Here is a 17,065-nt window from a genome sequence, read left to right as displayed (position 1 = left end):
CTAAAACTGGAGAAAAAAAAACAAAAAAAACAAAACAAAACACACACACACACACACACAAAAACAACAAAAAACAACTGAAGACAAGGAAGAGGCAGGGAAGGGAGGCTATTTTGGGAAGAGGTGGGTTTTAAGACAAGACTTGAAAGAGCTGAGTGCGGAGACCTGACGAAGAGAAAGAGGAAGTTCATTCCAATTGCAAGGTCCAGAGACAGAGAGAGAATGGCGGCCAACAGTCGAGTGTTTGAATCTGGGTATGCGTAAACAGAATGGATCCGAAGCCGATCGTAGAGAGCGAGATGGAGTGTAGAGGTGAAGGCAGCCACAGAGATAGAAAGGGGCAGATTTGTAAATACATTTATAACATAGAGTGCTAATCTTGTACTTTATTCTGTGTGAGACAGGTAGCCAGTGGAGATGTTGCAAAAGAGGAGTGATGTGCTCATCTTTTCTTTCTGAGGACGAGTCAGACAGCAGAGTTTTGTATGCACTGAAGGGACTGAATGGATGAAGCAATCAAACTAGACAATAGGGAGTTACAGTAGTCAAGGCGAGAGAGAATGAGAGAAACGACAAGTCTCGATGTTGCGTCAGTGGACAGATATTTCCGGACGGAACTGATGCGCCGCAATTGACAGTAGCAGGATTGACATGTCTGACTGATAATTTTTTGCATGGACTATCTGGGCTGGACTTTGATCATAGTGGAGAGTGTCTTGCCCAATACAAGTTGCACCCGCACTCTCTGGGCCAAGACGAATATAGAACAGTCGGCGTTGGGATGGTCCGCAAAGGCCAACTCGTTCCCAAAGCTGCAGCACTAAGAGCCAGTGCAATCTTGCGTTACAGTGTGAGAGTCATAGCCTCCTTGTTTGAGAGTCGTACAGCCCTTCACAAAGACAAAGCTGTAAAAGAATTCCCCTGGCAAAGGAGAAGCCATTCATCACACAGTTCTCACACCCAACTGTAAGATCAGGTCAGTCTCTAATAAAAGCCGAGCGTTACCTCACTCAGTACGGCTAGTCCTCTCTTCTCCTCTACACAGACCCCTCGGATGTCTAGTGGGTGTCTGAATAACCCAACCTTTAGCTTCCGTCGTCAGAATTGTGGTATTCTTTGTCAATATTCACCTCTTCAATATAAGAGCCTTCCGCTTGCAATATTTTGATGATGATAATTGGGGTGAAACGCTGTTAACGTCGTCTCTTTCGCCGTTCGTATGGAGAGAGTTATTAAGCCTTTTCTGTAATAGACAGCGGTTGAACAGTAAAAACGATATTTGCACGTGCGTATCACTAAAATGGAAGTGTCCTAAACGACTGTTTTGTTTGTTTGTTTGTTTTGGTTTACTCTATTGTTGTTGTTGCGAAAGTTGTTGCTGTTAACGATTATTAATAGACTTTTAAGATAAAACCAGCCCCCTAGGCAAAATCAGTGGTTATTGTCGCGGACAGAAACTGGGAGGCGCATGCATTGAGAGAAGAAATTTCTCCTTCTTCTTCTTCATTTTGTTGTTGTTGTTGTTGTGATGATGAAGAACTTTTTTTTTTTTTTATCTATTTATTTTTTTATGCAACACACACTTTTGTCTCAGCGTACGTGAAAGAACCTTTGGCAACAAGATGTATGACATCCTGGGGAAAAAGTGCGTGGTGAGAAAAAAAAAAAATCACAGATAGATGAAAAGCGTGCAAGAGAACACAGCATGGTTAAATACAGTGCAGGGCAATACAGTACGGTGCAGTTCAGTGCAGTGCAGTTAAATACAATACAATATAATGCCCAGCATCGAAAGCCTGCTGATCCAGTGCCAGCTACGCTGGACGGGACATGTTGTCCTAATGACAGACAGCAGGATCCCGAAGATGCTCTTGTATGGCCAGCTGAAGGAAGGCCATCTCGAACCTGGAAGACCCTGCAAGCGTTTCAAGGACACCTTGAAGACAAACCTCAAAGCCTGTGACATAGACATCGCTTCCTTTGAAACTGATGCCCTTGACCGCTTTCGGTGGAGGATGCTGTGCTCCAGTAGCATAAAGACGTTTGAAAACAAGAGAACGCTGGCCATTAAGGAGAAGCGTGAGCGAAGGAAGCAGGGCTCAACTTCTGGAGACGTTTTCCCTTGCAACACCTGTGGGAAGTGCTGCGCATCCAGAATCGGCCTCTTCTCCCATATGAGGACACACACCGACAGATAAGCCTGCCTGCCCAATCATCCGTCGGTCCGACGGGAGACTCCATCACAATACAATACAGTATATGTATTTATTTATGTGTGTGTATGTATGTATCTATGTATGATAGTAAGTCGTGTCCGACAATGGCCATCAGCACAGCAGAGAAGGGCAGCACAGTTACTGCTGTCCCCGACAGTCTGGGCCAGAATTTGATTGTAGTGGAGAGTGTCTTGCCCAGGCAGTGGAGATTGTTTCTTTATTATCAAGGCAGCATTTATTTGTTTTATTTATTTATTTGTATATCTATTTATCACAACAGATTTCACTGTGTGAAATTCGGGCTGCTCTCCCCAGGTACTACAGCGCCACGCCCCCCCCCCCCCCCCCCCCCCCCCCCCCCCCCTTTTTTTTTTTTTTTCTTCCTGCGTGCAGTTTTATTTGTTTTTCCTATTGAAGTGGATTTTTCTGCATAATTTTGCCAGGAACAACCCTTTTGTTGCCGTGGTTTTTTATTTTTATTTTTATTTTTTTTTGTTTTTGTTTTTTACGTGCGCTAAGTGCATGCTGCACACGGGACCTCGGTTTATCGTCTCATTCGAATGACTAGCGTCCAGACCGACCACTCAAGGTCTAGTGCAGAGGGAGAAAATGATTCGGACCAGCGTGGTCAGATTCTCTCGCTTAATAAGCAGACGCGTTTCCTCTAGGCCATCACTCCAGCATAACAGAACAGTTACGAAATGTGTCATATGTGAATTGATATTGACCAAAATGATTGGTTCACAACGATCACATCACGCGCGCACACGCACGCACACACACACACACACACACACACACACACACACACACACCCCGAATAGTCGCAGTCAAAGGGACATAAATATTATTCTTAAAAAAATTCTTCTGTATTGTCTCCCATTACACGAATATGCGAACGAGATCCACAACAATAACGTTTTCGCTTTGCTGTTTGGGTCTCGTGTGTATAACCGATATTGCCCGGAAAAAGGCAGCAGAATGGTTAAGACGCTGAAGCGAGATCCACAACAACAACGTTTTCGCTTTGCTGTTTGGGTTGTGTGTGTATAACCGATATTGCCCAGAAAAAGGCAGCAGAATGGTTAAGACGCTCATCTACCAATACAGATAGTCCGTGAGGATCTGTGTTCTTCTTCTTCTCCTCCTCTTCTTCTGCGTTCGTGGGCTGCAACTCCCACGTTCACTCGTATGCACACGGGTAGGCTTTTACGTGTATGACCGTTTTTACCCCGCCATGTAGGCAGCCATACTCCGTTTTCGGGGATGTGCATGCTGGGTATGTTCTTGTTTCCATAACCCACCGAACTCTGACATGGATTACAGGATCTTTAACGTGCGTATTTGATCTTCTGTTTGCATATACACACAAAAGGGGGTTCAGGCACTAGCAGGTCTGCACATATGTTGACCTGGGAGATCGTAAAATCTCCACCCTTTACCCACCAGGCGCCGTCACCGTGGTTCGAATCCGGGACCCTCAGATTGACAGTCCAACGCTTTAACCACTCGGCTATTGCGCCCGTCGGTCTGGGTTCGAATCCCGCTCTCACCCTTTATCAGAAGTTTGACTGGAAAATCAACTGAACTGTGCGTCCAGTCATTCGGATGAAAAAATTGTGCTTTAATAACTTTCCTTTTCAGGTTGTGTGTGTGTGTGTGTGTGTGTGTGTGTGTGTGTGTGTGTGCGTGCGTGTGCGCGCGCGCGCGTCTGGCACGCGCATTGCAAAACTATGGCCCACATCTCGAATGACTTTCACAATGAAGAGATGAGTTTCAGTTTCAGTTTCAGTAGCTCAAGGAGGCGTCACTGCGTTCGGACAAATCCATATAAGCTACACCACATCTGCCAAGCAGATGCCTGACCAGCAGCGTAACCCAACGCGCTTAGTCAGGCCTTGAGAGAAAAAAAAAGAAGAAAAAAAAAGGTGAATAAATAATAGATAAGCTTACATAAATAAATAAATAAATAAATATGTGTGAATGTGTGTCTTCATGTTTTACATTTATTTGCTTATTTATCATCATTGTTGTCTTATTTATTTATTTATTATTATTTTATTATTATTATTATTATTACTACTACCTTTTTTGAAGAGATGAAGTTCAGTGTACATTAATTAGTGTGTGGCAGGGGGCTGTTTATACAGGAATCCTAACTGGTATGCCAATACCCACACTGACAAACACTGCATCACCAGTGTACTATGCGGACAATTATTAGAGAAAGGGAAACAGAAAGAGAGAGGGAGAGAGACAGAGGGGGAGAGACAGAGACAGACAGACATTCAGAGGCAGAGAGAGAGAGAGAGAGAGAAAGAGAGAGAGAGAGAGAGTATAAAAGTATAAAACGAGAGAGAAACTACACACATTTAAAACAGCAGGTTTTCGAACACCAGAAATGAAGGATGATTTTTTTTTTTTTTTTATTATCATAAATTCAAGTATCATAATAATAACAATACAGGAAGATGACAAGTGTTGAAAGTGTTCACGTCTATTGTTGTGGCACAACACACACACACACACACACACACACACACACACACGGACAGAAGCATAGACACTCTGATTAGTTGATGACAATCAGTATGTCATGATTGACACTGATCTCCACACGATTTGTCAGTACCTTCACATGTCTGTGGTGTCATAGTCAATAACTCACTAACTGAACAAATAAATAATGATTTCAGCACTGTGAAAAAAAAAGGCAGTATCGTGTCTACAAGGAAGAAAAAGTGAAATTAGTAAGTTTAAGAAGACGGGCGCAATAGCCGAGTGGTTAAATCGTTGGACTGTCAATCTGAGGGTCCCGGGTTCGAATCACGGTGACGGCGCCTGGTGGGTAAAGGGTGGAGATTTTTACGATCTCCCAGGTCAACATATGTACAGACCTGCTAGTGCCTGAACCCCCTTCGTGTGTATATGCAAGCAGAAGATCAAAATACGCACGTTAAAGATCCTGTAATCCATGTCAGCGTTCGGTGGGTTATGGAAACAAGAACATACCCAGCATGCACACCCCCGAAAACGGAGTATGGCTGCCTACATGGCAGGGTAAAAAACGGTCATACACGTAGGGGCCCACTCGTGTGCATACGAGTTAACGCAGAAGAAGAAGAAGTAAGTTTAAGAAAACTTTTTTTTCGAACCAGTTTCACTTTCCCAAGCCGAAAGAAAGAAAAAATCTTACAGAACCGTTCTCTTTCTGTAGTTTTTATCATTTTTGATATGATGTGTCTCTGTCATAACTCTATTCTATTGTACTGTATTGTTCTGGTGATGACAGTCTCTTAACTCACTCAGGACGGCCAGTCCTCTCTTCTCCTCTACACAGACCCATCGGATGTCCAGTGGGTGTCTCAATGACCCAACCTTTAGCTTCCGTCGTCAGAATTGTGGTATTCTTTGTCAACATTCACCTCTTCAGTATAAGAGCCTTCCGCTTGCAATATTTTGATGATGGTAATTGGGCTGAAACGCTGTTAACGTCGTCTCTTTCGCCGTTCGTATGGAGAGAGTTAAAAATTCCCTCCTACAGAACCAGATCACATGGAAAATGTACTTTCTCTTTCCAGGCTTCCTCCGCATGGAACTCACCCCTGTTTCCTGTCCGTCCTGCTGTTTCTTGCCCTTCTTTCAAAACATCTCTGAAAACTCACTTATTTCCAGCCATTCAAACCAGTAAATAACTCCTTGTCTTCACTTACGTTTTAATCAAGTTAATTATTTTTGCTTCTATTGTTTGTTTGTTGTTGTTTTTTACCATTACTATTTTAAACGTACACATGTTCATATGCCTTGAACGATTGTTGTACTAGTGTGCGCGCGCGCGTGTGTGTGTCCACATTTTGTGTGGAGTGGGTGTGGGTTTGTGGGATGGAGATGGAACGAGAGGATTTGTGCGTGTTGGGTGTATTTGTGTGTTTTTTAGTATGCACGCGCCAATGCATTAAAAACAAAATTCTATTGTGAACGCCCAGGGCTTTGGTATCATTATTGGGTGTATCAAATGTTTTATTATTATTATTATTATCATTATCATTGTATTGTGTAGCATTGCGTTGTATTGCATTGCATTGTATCAGTGTTGTGGTGTTTAATATTGCATTATGTGGAGTGATGGCCTGGAGGCAACGCGTCCGCCTAGGAAGCGAGAGAATCTGAGCGCGCTGGTTCGAATCACGGCTCAGCCGCCCATATTTTCTCCCCATCCACTAGACCTTGAGGGGTGGTCTGGACGCTAGTCACTCGGGTGAGACGATAAACCGAGGTCCCGTGTGCAGCATGCACTTAGCGCACGTAAAAGAACCCACGGCAACAAAAGGGTTGTTCCTGGCAAAATTCTGTAGAAAAAATCCACTTCGATAGGAAAAACAAATAAAACTGCACGCAGGAAAAAATACAAAAAAAAAAAAAAAAAACGGGTGGCGCTGTTGTATAGCGACGCGCTCTCCCTGGGGAGAGCAGCCCGAATTTCACACAGAGAAATCTGTTGTGATACAATGATATACAAATATGTTTTTGGTCACAGCAGAGTTCTCCAAGTGAAATCTGGGTTGAACTCACCAAGGACAGCATCACCACAGTACAATCCCACCCATTTATTATTTTCTTCTTCTTTTTTTTTTCCTAACTCCAAGTGTATTTGTTTTAACTCTCAGAGTGGATTTTTCTACAGAATTTTGGCAAGGACAACCCTTTAGTTGCAATGCAATTTTTTTCTTGGGTTCTGGGTTCTTGTTGTTTATAGTCCAGCCGACCACACAGGGCCCATATCAGGACTGTCAAACCATACAATGGTCAACCCCGTCAACACAAAACCGTCACATCTATTTGAAGAAGAAAAAAAAAGAAAAAAAAAAAGCGAAACAAAACACGAGGACAAACCCACAAAACAGTTCATGACACAGTATCCCAACCATTGAGCTCCTTATTGCAAATAAGACTAGGCTGTGCTGAGAACGCCAGCCATTCCGCTTAATTTATCATCCCCAGGTTACAAAAAGTCGGGTGGGTGGGGTAAAAATCGTAATTAGTATATGAGGCTCGAACCCACGGACACTCACTTCCTAGTCAGGCGTGGTGCCACTAGGCCACAAGCACACGTTTCGCTTTTCAGATGTTGGATCATTGTTTTGGGAACTGTAGGTAATACTTTAAAACAAAAAAATGGAAAACAAATTTCCTTGGTGCCTTAATGCTATTCTTTTAAACATTTCACATGGCAATGTCATGAAGATCATATTCAACATTCTCACAAAGCTGAGGATGCAATAATTGACATTGAAAGTCATACATATGAGATGATGACCCGAGGTCCCGTGTGCTGCATGCACTTAGCGCAAGTAAAAGAACCCATGGCAACAAAAGGGATATCCCTGGCAAAATTCTGCAGAAAAGTCCACTTGGATAGGAAAACAAATAAAACTGCAGGCAAAAAAAACACAAAAACAAAACCTAAATGGGTGGCGCCCGCAGTGTAGTGACACGCTCTCCCTGGCCTTCGCACAGGAGACTGCGGCCTCCGAGCACACCTGAAGAGGACTGGAGTGGCAGCCACATCCCTATGTGATTGCGGCCAGGCTGACCAGACCCCATCCCATATTCTCCAAGACTGCCCCCTGTATGAGAAGATGCGGCAGCAGTCCTGGCCTGGGGGTGCTGACCTCAACACCAAGCTCTGGGGGACGGCAGCCGATCTTCACCGGACGTCCGAGTTTGTGGCATCCCTCGGACTTCGACCCTGACTGCACAGCTGTCGAACGCAAAGAAGAGGAGGAGAAGCTCTCCCTGGGGAGAGCAGCCTGAATTTTAGTGTGACGAAAATACTACCAAAATTGTGTGAGCTTCCGTCACAAAACTGGTCTTGTGTCATCTTTTGATACTGCATCTCTAGGAAGAATGTGTTGTGGAATGGCCTTCCCACACTGAAAACTGCTTTCAACAAACCTCTTACTTTGGATGATATGGTTTGTGTGTGTGTGTGTGTGTGTGTGTGTGCGTGCGTGCGTGAAAACAGTCAAAATTTTGTCAGGATTGTTAAGTGTGAACAGAACCGAATATTTCACTTTTTCGAAAATGTCAGTCTGATCTGATGTGCCAAAGAAGAAAATCACAACAAGAATTTTTTTTTTTCTTTTCTTCTTTATTTTCCCTTACTTTGAACTGTAGGCCATATCCATTTTTATTTTTAACCAAAAACATTTTACTGTGACAAGGAAGTGTTACATATATTATTATTCAATTACAAAGCAAAGAAGGAGGGAGTAAAAAAACAACAACAACAACAAAAAACAAACAAAAACAAAAAAAAACAGCCTGAGATGTTTGATATAATAAATCATAAATCATGGCAAATACTTTTAACAAGGTTTAAAATTCGTATTCCATTATAAATGATTTCACAAAGTACAATAAAACATGATCCCACAAACAACACAATCTTTGGTGGTGGGTTTGTTTTTTTTTTCTCCCTTAAGACTTGACAAAACAAAGTCAGCAATGGCTTTGTTTATACAGCTTTCAAGAAACACCATACCACATCACTACTACAGCTGACAAAGAACAAACAGTGAGTCCTTTCTTCAGTCTCATTCAAGCCTTTCGTGGTGCCTGCCATTCACATTGTTGGTCCTATCAATCTATACACACACACAGTTAGCTGACAACGAGACCATGTGTACCCCCTAGTTAAAACATACCCCGGAAAGTTTATTGTTTATTGTTGCCAACAGTCCAGCTGACCGCACACGGCCATATCAGGACTGTCAAACCATACAAACATCTAAAGGCTCAACCGCATCAACACAAAATTGTCACGTCTAAAAAAAAAAAAAAAAAAAAAAAATCACCAAGACAAACCCACAAAACACAGTTCATAACACATTATCCTAAACATTAAGCTCCTTATGGTAAATAAGACTAGGCTATGCTGAGGACATCAGCCTTCCACTTAATTCATCATCCCAAGATTGAATAAAAAAGAAAAAGAAAAAAAAGAATCATAGAAAAGAAAAACAAAATACTACAAAGCAAACGAACAAAAAAAAAAAACATAAAAAAGGACATTTATGGTAACAACACTGCAGTATGGACAGCTAGTGCCCACCCCAGTGTTTACAATTTCACTAACTTATCGCCCGAACAAAACAGCACACAGATAGTACATCAGAGACTGCAGAAAAGAGAAAAAAAATGTGTCAAGGCTTGCTCGAGAAAACAGAATGGGGAAGGGACTGGAAAGGCAGAAAAAGCAGATGACAGCGAAGAAAGAAAAAAAGGCAGAAATAAAGACAGCAGAAACAGAAAAGAGGAAATGTCCAGCACAAAATTTTCAGGTGGAGATGCTATAATTTTTATACTGAAAGATCCTCAGCATTCCTATGGGGGGCAGGGCTGGGGGGAGCAGGGGGACTAGGGGGGAACCCTGGAAAGTACCAAATCAATTCAAATCCTATTGCTCATGGCCCTGCCGACCGCAAAGGGGTGATTTCAGGGCCGACTACCCTTCAGTTCTTAAAACCAGTCAGAGGGAAACGGAAATACTGGGAAATAAACACCGGTGACAGAATTCAAACGACACGCTTGTCATGCTTAGGGTTCGGTCTTTGAACGCATCTCGCTCCTGTTCGATTCAAACATGATGCACGATTAGAAATGCGTCCCAAAAGACCCATCCCTCACTCTGTCTGCGTACCACAGTGAGTTGACTATCACATGTGTATGTGTGTTGCTGTTTTTTTTGGTTGTTGTCTTTTTCTTTTGTATGTGTGTGGGTGTGGGTGGTGTCTTCATTTTACTGATTTTCCTTTCACCATAGGTACATGGCCTCTTGTTACTAAACGGAAAGATGAATTTTATCAGGATAAATGTAGAAAGAGGCTATTATGAAGTGGAACTGGTCTCAAATGAGTGATACCACTTTAACACACACACACACACAAACGTAACAAATATTTCATTCTGACACCAATGATGTGAGAACTCTTTAACAGTCAAGGGAAAATCAACAACAGCAACAACAACAACAACAGCAGTAATGACAACAGGCGGTATTCAACATCATCAACGTCAAAAGAGATCTTTCTGGGTCAGTCAGAGCAACACCTGGTGTGATTCATCACGTGACCGAGGAGCAAAACGTCAAGAAACTGACACACTGTCACAACACCAATCACCAAACTCATCGCTTGACACAGGATGCAACGGTACGTTTTTACACGTGACTGTCCAACTTGCATTACACATTATGCTTTTACACCATGTCAGAACCATGTGCGTTACAAAGGACAGAACGACTGAACGAACCATACGCTTACTTTACACATGACAGAAACGTACACTTCATACACAACATAACCAGATGCTTTACACATGGCAGAATTCTATGCATTGCACATGACAGAACTGTATGCGTTACACATGACAGAACCATATGACAGAACCATATGCGTTACACATGACAGAACTGTATGCATTACACATGGCAGAATTGTATGCATTGCACACAGACAGAGCTGTATGCATTACACATGGCAGAACCGTACGCATTACACACAACAGAACCATACACATTATTACACACAACAGAACTGCACGCATTACACATGACAGAACCGTATGCATTACACACGACAACTTACACACGACAGAACCGTATGCATTGCACACGACAGAACTGTACGCATTACACAAGACAGAACCGTATGCATTACACTTGACAGAACTGCATGTTTCGGACACAACGGAAGGACATGGTTTACACATAACGGAACCAGCTTTACACATGACAGAACTGCATGTTTCGGACACAACGGAAGGACATGCTTTACACATAACAGAACCAGCTTTACACATGACAGAACAGCATGCTTTACACATGGCAAACCAACAGGCATTACAAACAACGGAACAAGCTTCACAGATGACAAAAGCAACGTGCTTCAGTATGCTTTTACTCGTGACGGAATTACAGCCGAACACCATGGTACCGCCTCTGTGGCCTGCCCCATCAACACACACATCTAATACTGCTGGCAAGAGCCAGAAAGCATGAACACACACACACACACACAAGGCATCACTAAAACAACCCACTACAGATCACCCCCTTCACAAAACACACACACATGTGGAGTGATGGTCTAGAGGTAACGCGTCCGCCTAGGAAGCGAGAGAATCTGAGCGCGCTGGTTCGAATCACGGCTCAGCCGCCGATATTTTCTCCCCCTCCACTAGACCTTGAGTGGTGGTCTGGATGCTAGTCATTCGGATGAGACGATAAACTGAGGTCCCGTGTGCAGCATGCACTTAGCGCACGTAAAAGAACCCACAGCAACAAAAGGGTTGTTCCAGGCAAAATTCTGTAGAAAAATCCACTGCGATAGGAAAAACCAATAAAACTGCATGCTGGAAAAAATACAAAAAAATGGGTGGCGCTGTAGTGTAGCGACGCGCTCTCCCTGGGGAGAGCAGCCCGAATTTCACACAGAGAAATCTGTTGTGATAAAAAGAAATACAAATACAAATACACACACATACACACAACCAGCCGACACTACAATCACCTACAACACATCATCATCCCCTTCACATAACACACACACACACACACCAGCCAACATTGCTACAATGTGCTACATATCACCACCCCCTTCACACAACAAACAGAATAAGGTGTGACGACAGCAGCCATACCACACCGTACCTACTTCATTTGCGTGTCAATGGTCTGTTTGGGGAAGAAAAAACCAAAACAAAAAAAAACTTAAAGCCCATCAAAACATAACCATTATACTTTTTTTTTTTACCCCTTCTGAACGGAATTTTCCAACCAGCCATTAACACACTCAGAATCCTATACTACTGATCTCTAGTTTTCCTCGTTCGTTATCTCCATGCATGTTTCCACTTGTACCTACCAGAAAATGTCAATTTGAAAAAAAAGTTGACCAAAAAAAAAAAAAAAAAAAAAAAAGAAAAAAAAAGAGATATGCTCAGGACGTGTTCCCTCAAAACCACAATGAACATTCAAACCAGTTCACTGGGTACACATGAGTTAATGGACAGACAGCAATTTCTATGTATTGTCAAGAGACTGTGAACTGAAAAAAAAAAAAAAAAGAAAAGGTTTTTATAGTTTTTCGGTATTCCTCTAAAACTCACAAAAACTGGGTTCCTAACTACATTCTTACACTTGTTGTTTACACTTCTGAAGCTTCAAAAGAATACAAAAACAACATACCCAACTCTAACATTTCAGTAAATCGTGAGGACAACATTGGGTGTTTGGGGTTTTTTTTTGTTTTTTTTTTTTCAGAATCCATATATACCTATGTTGCAAACAGTACCCAGACAGAGCCATTATGAAGAGCTTGAGACAACTGAGATTTCTATCAGATTTCTTCAAGCAGTGTGAGCATGTTTTTTTTTGGTTTGTTTTTTTTCCCCCTTCAACAGTTCTCCCTTGACTTCTGTTGTCAAACTTTCCCTCTCAACATCAGTCCTACTCTTCAATTTACAACAACAACAGTGTTCGTTAATAAGTATCACTCTCATGTGAGAAACATTACCAATCTGTTCTTGAAAAAAATAACTCTTTCTTCTGCCGATAGTCGGAAAATAGGTAAAATGTGTCTGACCCACAATTATGCACAGGAGTCCATCGCTCGGTTTTGCACCAACAATGCAGTCAGTGGTCTTTCTTGTCTCCACCATCATTCTTGACACACAAGTTTTGCTATCCACCGATAACATTTTCCCATCGGATTTTAATCACAACATACTTTTTCTTCTTTTTTTTTTTTTTTTTTTACCCCAGAATTTTGATAATTAAAAAAAGAGAAGAAAAATCAACTGCTGAAAAAAAAAAAAACACTGCAAAACCACCCAACAACAACAGCACAACATTACAGACTCACAAAAGTCTTGAAACTGACCATTTATTGCAAAGATTTCAATTTCTGCTGAATTTCTGTTAGCACTTCATGGGCCAGAACCCAAAAATGATATCCGCTTCTTCTTTCCCCCATAAGTAGGGCGTGGAAGCCTGCTGAGGTTGTAAATTCCTCAGAGCTGAACGGGTTAAACTCAGCTGAACTGAAAGTGTCAGATGACCTGTGCTTAGACTCACTGACAAAGAAGAACAGGGCAGTGACAACTGAGTATAAGACAACAACAATACACAAAATGCAAATTAAGAAAAACAAGAGAGGCAAGGCCTTCAAGACTCACTTGTGATACACTTTAAAAAAAAATCCTAGCTTTTTATGTATCGAGTATAATTTTAAAATGTAATGTTTAAGATGAGAAAGATCAGTTTAAAGCAAATTAAGTCCCCCTAGCATTAATTACAGAGTAATTTCCCTTTTTTACTATCTGCACCAAAACGTTTACAAAATAAATAAAACTTCCATGCTTAGCAAAAGAAGTTCCTGTTTGAACAAAAAATGAAAATAATGACTGCTCTTGTTGTTGGGTCAGAATGACAGATCAAAGTGCCAAGTTTAGAGAATACAAAAAATATAACAGTAAATGCAGTTTGCATATAATTAGGCTTCATTATTTATTTTTTTGTGCCCATCCCAGAGGTGCAATATTGTTTTAAACAAGATGACTGGAAAGAACTGAATTTTTCCTATTTTTATGCCAAATTTGGTGTCAACTGACAAAGTATTTGCAGAGAAAATGTCAATGTTAATGTTTACCACGGACACACAGGCACACACACACAGACAACCGAACACCGGGTTAAAACATAGACTCACTTTGTTTACACAAGTGAGTCAAAAAAGAAAAAAAAAGATGAAACTGCTGGCAAAGACACAGAACATTTTTGGTGGTGGTGTTGTTGCATGAGAAGAACAGATACTGCTAACACAGACCACAGCAGAAGGATCACAAGGACCATCAACAAAGGAACTTTGCCATACATTTTCCTTCCCTGGACTATGGCGACCCACAAAATCAGCGTCATCAATATCCCCAGCCTCCAGAGATGCCAACCCCCAGTCAAGTGTTGGTACAAACAGTCTGGAAATTTGGTTGGAACATTGTGAATGAGGTAGGAACACTCAGACTCCGAGCCACAGAAAATGGCGAAACTTCTGTTCCCGCCGCTGCTTCTGTACAGCTGACACATCTGTGGCACTGTGTCGCTTCCCTGCTCTTTGTTCATCTTGTTTCTCACAACCGGAATAAACGGCGGACTTTCTTGGTTTTGAGCCGCTTGTTCCTTCCTTGCACTCTTTAGCTTAATCCACCGGGCACGGACGCTGTTTGACTGAGACGCAACTTGGTTCAGCCACGTTCTCTCTTGTTCTAAGCAAACGATTAAGCTGACTGGTGCACTCAATGCTGTTTTTATGTAAACACGCATGCCATCAGCTGAGCAACATCATGTGAGACCAAGGTTAGTAGTGACTGCCCTGGCCATGTGATCGACAGGTCTACAGCATCTGGGTAATGTTACGACAGGAAAGCATGTGACCATGCCATGTAGTCAAAAATGAACTTGTTGGAACAATTTTGATGCTGGCATAGTATCTGAACAAACTGCGATCAAGTGTAACAAAATATGGCAAAATCGTAACAGCTGGCACCTCTGAGCCTCAGAAAAACAAATTCCTGGGCTTAAGTTTCTTCATGAACACCCATGACTGGAAGACAGCCAGCAAGAACATACTCTGCTTGTTCACACACACACATACATGCAATAAACACACACACATACATGTAATACACACACACTCACACACACATACATGTGATACACACACACTCACACATACATGTGACACACACACACACACACTCTACCATACAAGGCAATACATTCACAGATCACTCACATGAAAAAAACAATCACCTGACAAAGTTTTCTGTTAAAATGAAAAGCTGACAAACATAAAAATGGAATGGACTGTAACCCACAGCTTCTAAAATGAAGGAAAACCACCACCACCAGTACACATATATATTAAAAACATGTAATTAAAAAAGAAATGAGGGAGAGGTTTGTTGTGCATCTTCCTCTCATTCGGTATTAAAAAAAAAAAAAAAAAAAAAAATCACCTCACATTCAGGAACTCAATGGAGCGACACAAGAGTCCAACATCTTTCCATTCCTTTTCATTTTGCTGTGTGCGCGTGCAGGCATACACACACACACACACGAACACACAAATATCTCTCTCATATACAAGCCACATCTCTCTCTCTCTCACACACACACACACACCCCTAGCACATCTCTCTCTCTCACACGCGCACAGTGTTTTGCACTCTCAATAAAAACACTTCCACACACACACCTCTACAATACAATCAACTGAGCAAAGACAGTGAAGAAGCCACACGTGAGTATGCAAATGCAGACAGAGATAGAGATCACCACGCACATTCTTTTTCTCTCACTCACAAACATACATTGGTGCTGTCCTACTTTTTTAAAACACACACACACATACATACACACACACACACACAGTGCATGAATTCGATACCCAATTCCTCTACACAGATAAAACAAACTTCAATACAATTTCCTATCAATTCCAGCTATGCATCAATCGCACATACATACATAAATATACACACAAGCGTCTGTTGTTACCGATAACAACACAACAAATCTATAAACAAAATACACACAGAAACAACACAAACAACATACGCTGTGCAACAATGGAACACACCCAAGCAACTCTAAGAAACTTGACATACACTTGAAGGTATCACACCCATTACTGAAAATGGAACACTCCAGTCAACAGATGACACGAGAACAGAGCAGATCAGCCCACTGGTGACCAGGGGGCAGACAAGTACGCAGCGGGCAGTGGAGTGCAGTGTGTGGAATCATAGTCCTCCATGTACCTGTAAGCCTGAAACACACACAAAGCTGACAATGAGTCTTCTTACAATGGAATATATTTCTTTATTCATCTTTGAGGAACGCGGCAGAATGGTTAAGATGCTCATCTGCCAATACAGAGTCCATACGGATCTGGGTTCAAATCCCTGGTCTCACCCTTTCTCACAAATTTCACTGGAAAATCAAACTGAGCGTCTAGTCATTCGGATAAGACGATAAACCAAGGTCCTGTGCGCAGCACGCACTTAGCGCACTGAAGAAGAACCCATGGTAACGGGTGTTGTCCCCTGGCTAAATTCTGTACAAGAAATCCACACTGATGTGTACACAAATATATCACATGCATGCACTCAAAGCCTAGGCGCGTTTGGTCGTGCTGCTCGGCAGGCATCGGCTTAGCAGATGTGGTGCAGTGCGTATGGGTTTGTCCGAACACAGAGATGCCTCCTTAAGAAACTGAAACTGAAGCTGAGCACACAGGGCTGAAAAGCTGTGAACATTGATTCTGCAGAACCTGGGATAAACAACAGAAAAAAAACAAACAAACAAACAACAACAACAAAAAACTGGAAAAAAGAAAATCGGGCACAAGTGCAGTCGCCTCGCACGCTGACCACTCCATCAATTTTTCAACAGAGGATTAACTCTTTCACCACCACAGGCGATGTTAACCGACATAAAGGAGTCACGTCAAAAGGATCATTTATCACATCGTATGAAAGTGCGACAGCTGCAGCCAACGTTCCCGCCCAAAAGAACAAGGACAAACCTTAGCTGCCAGAACGAGTTTGATGCGAACGAGTCCATAGTGTTGATTTGACTGAGTCTGAGAGCACTGAGTCTAAAAATATTTGGCGCTGGAGAGTGTTTTGCCAGTGAAAGAGTTAAGCATACCCACAGGAATAATTTTACACCACCAACGCCCCAAAATTACGACTGTTGAGAGACATCTGTCATGACCTGGGCAGCA

The 17,065-nt window shown here is 42.1% G+C and overlaps 1 protein-coding gene across 1 annotated transcript in view; it reads right to left on the bottom strand.

Annotated features, from left to right (window-relative positions):
• Positions 1–8,677: 8,677 nt before the first annotated feature.
• Positions 8,678–17,065, bottom strand: part of LOC143276000 (phosphatidylserine lipase ABHD16A-like) — a 41,482-nt gene continuing 33,094 nt past the window's right edge. The window contains exon 20 of the mRNA XM_076580366.1: positions 8,678–16,105. Coding sequence (XP_076436481.1) covers positions 16,016–16,105 — 90 coding nt within the window. The 3' untranslated portion in view covers positions 8,678–16,015. The remainder of the gene's footprint in view (positions 16,106–17,065) is intronic.

The sequence above is a fragment of the Babylonia areolata genome, chromosome 31 (genome assembly GCF_041734735.1).
Source record: "Babylonia areolata isolate BAREFJ2019XMU chromosome 31, ASM4173473v1, whole genome shotgun sequence".
Classification (NCBI taxonomy): domain Eukaryota; kingdom Metazoa; phylum Mollusca; class Gastropoda; order Neogastropoda; family Buccinidae; genus Babylonia; species Babylonia areolata.
The sequence above is the reverse complement of the archived record's forward strand: the minus strand, read 5'-3'. Positions and strand labels throughout refer to the sequence as shown.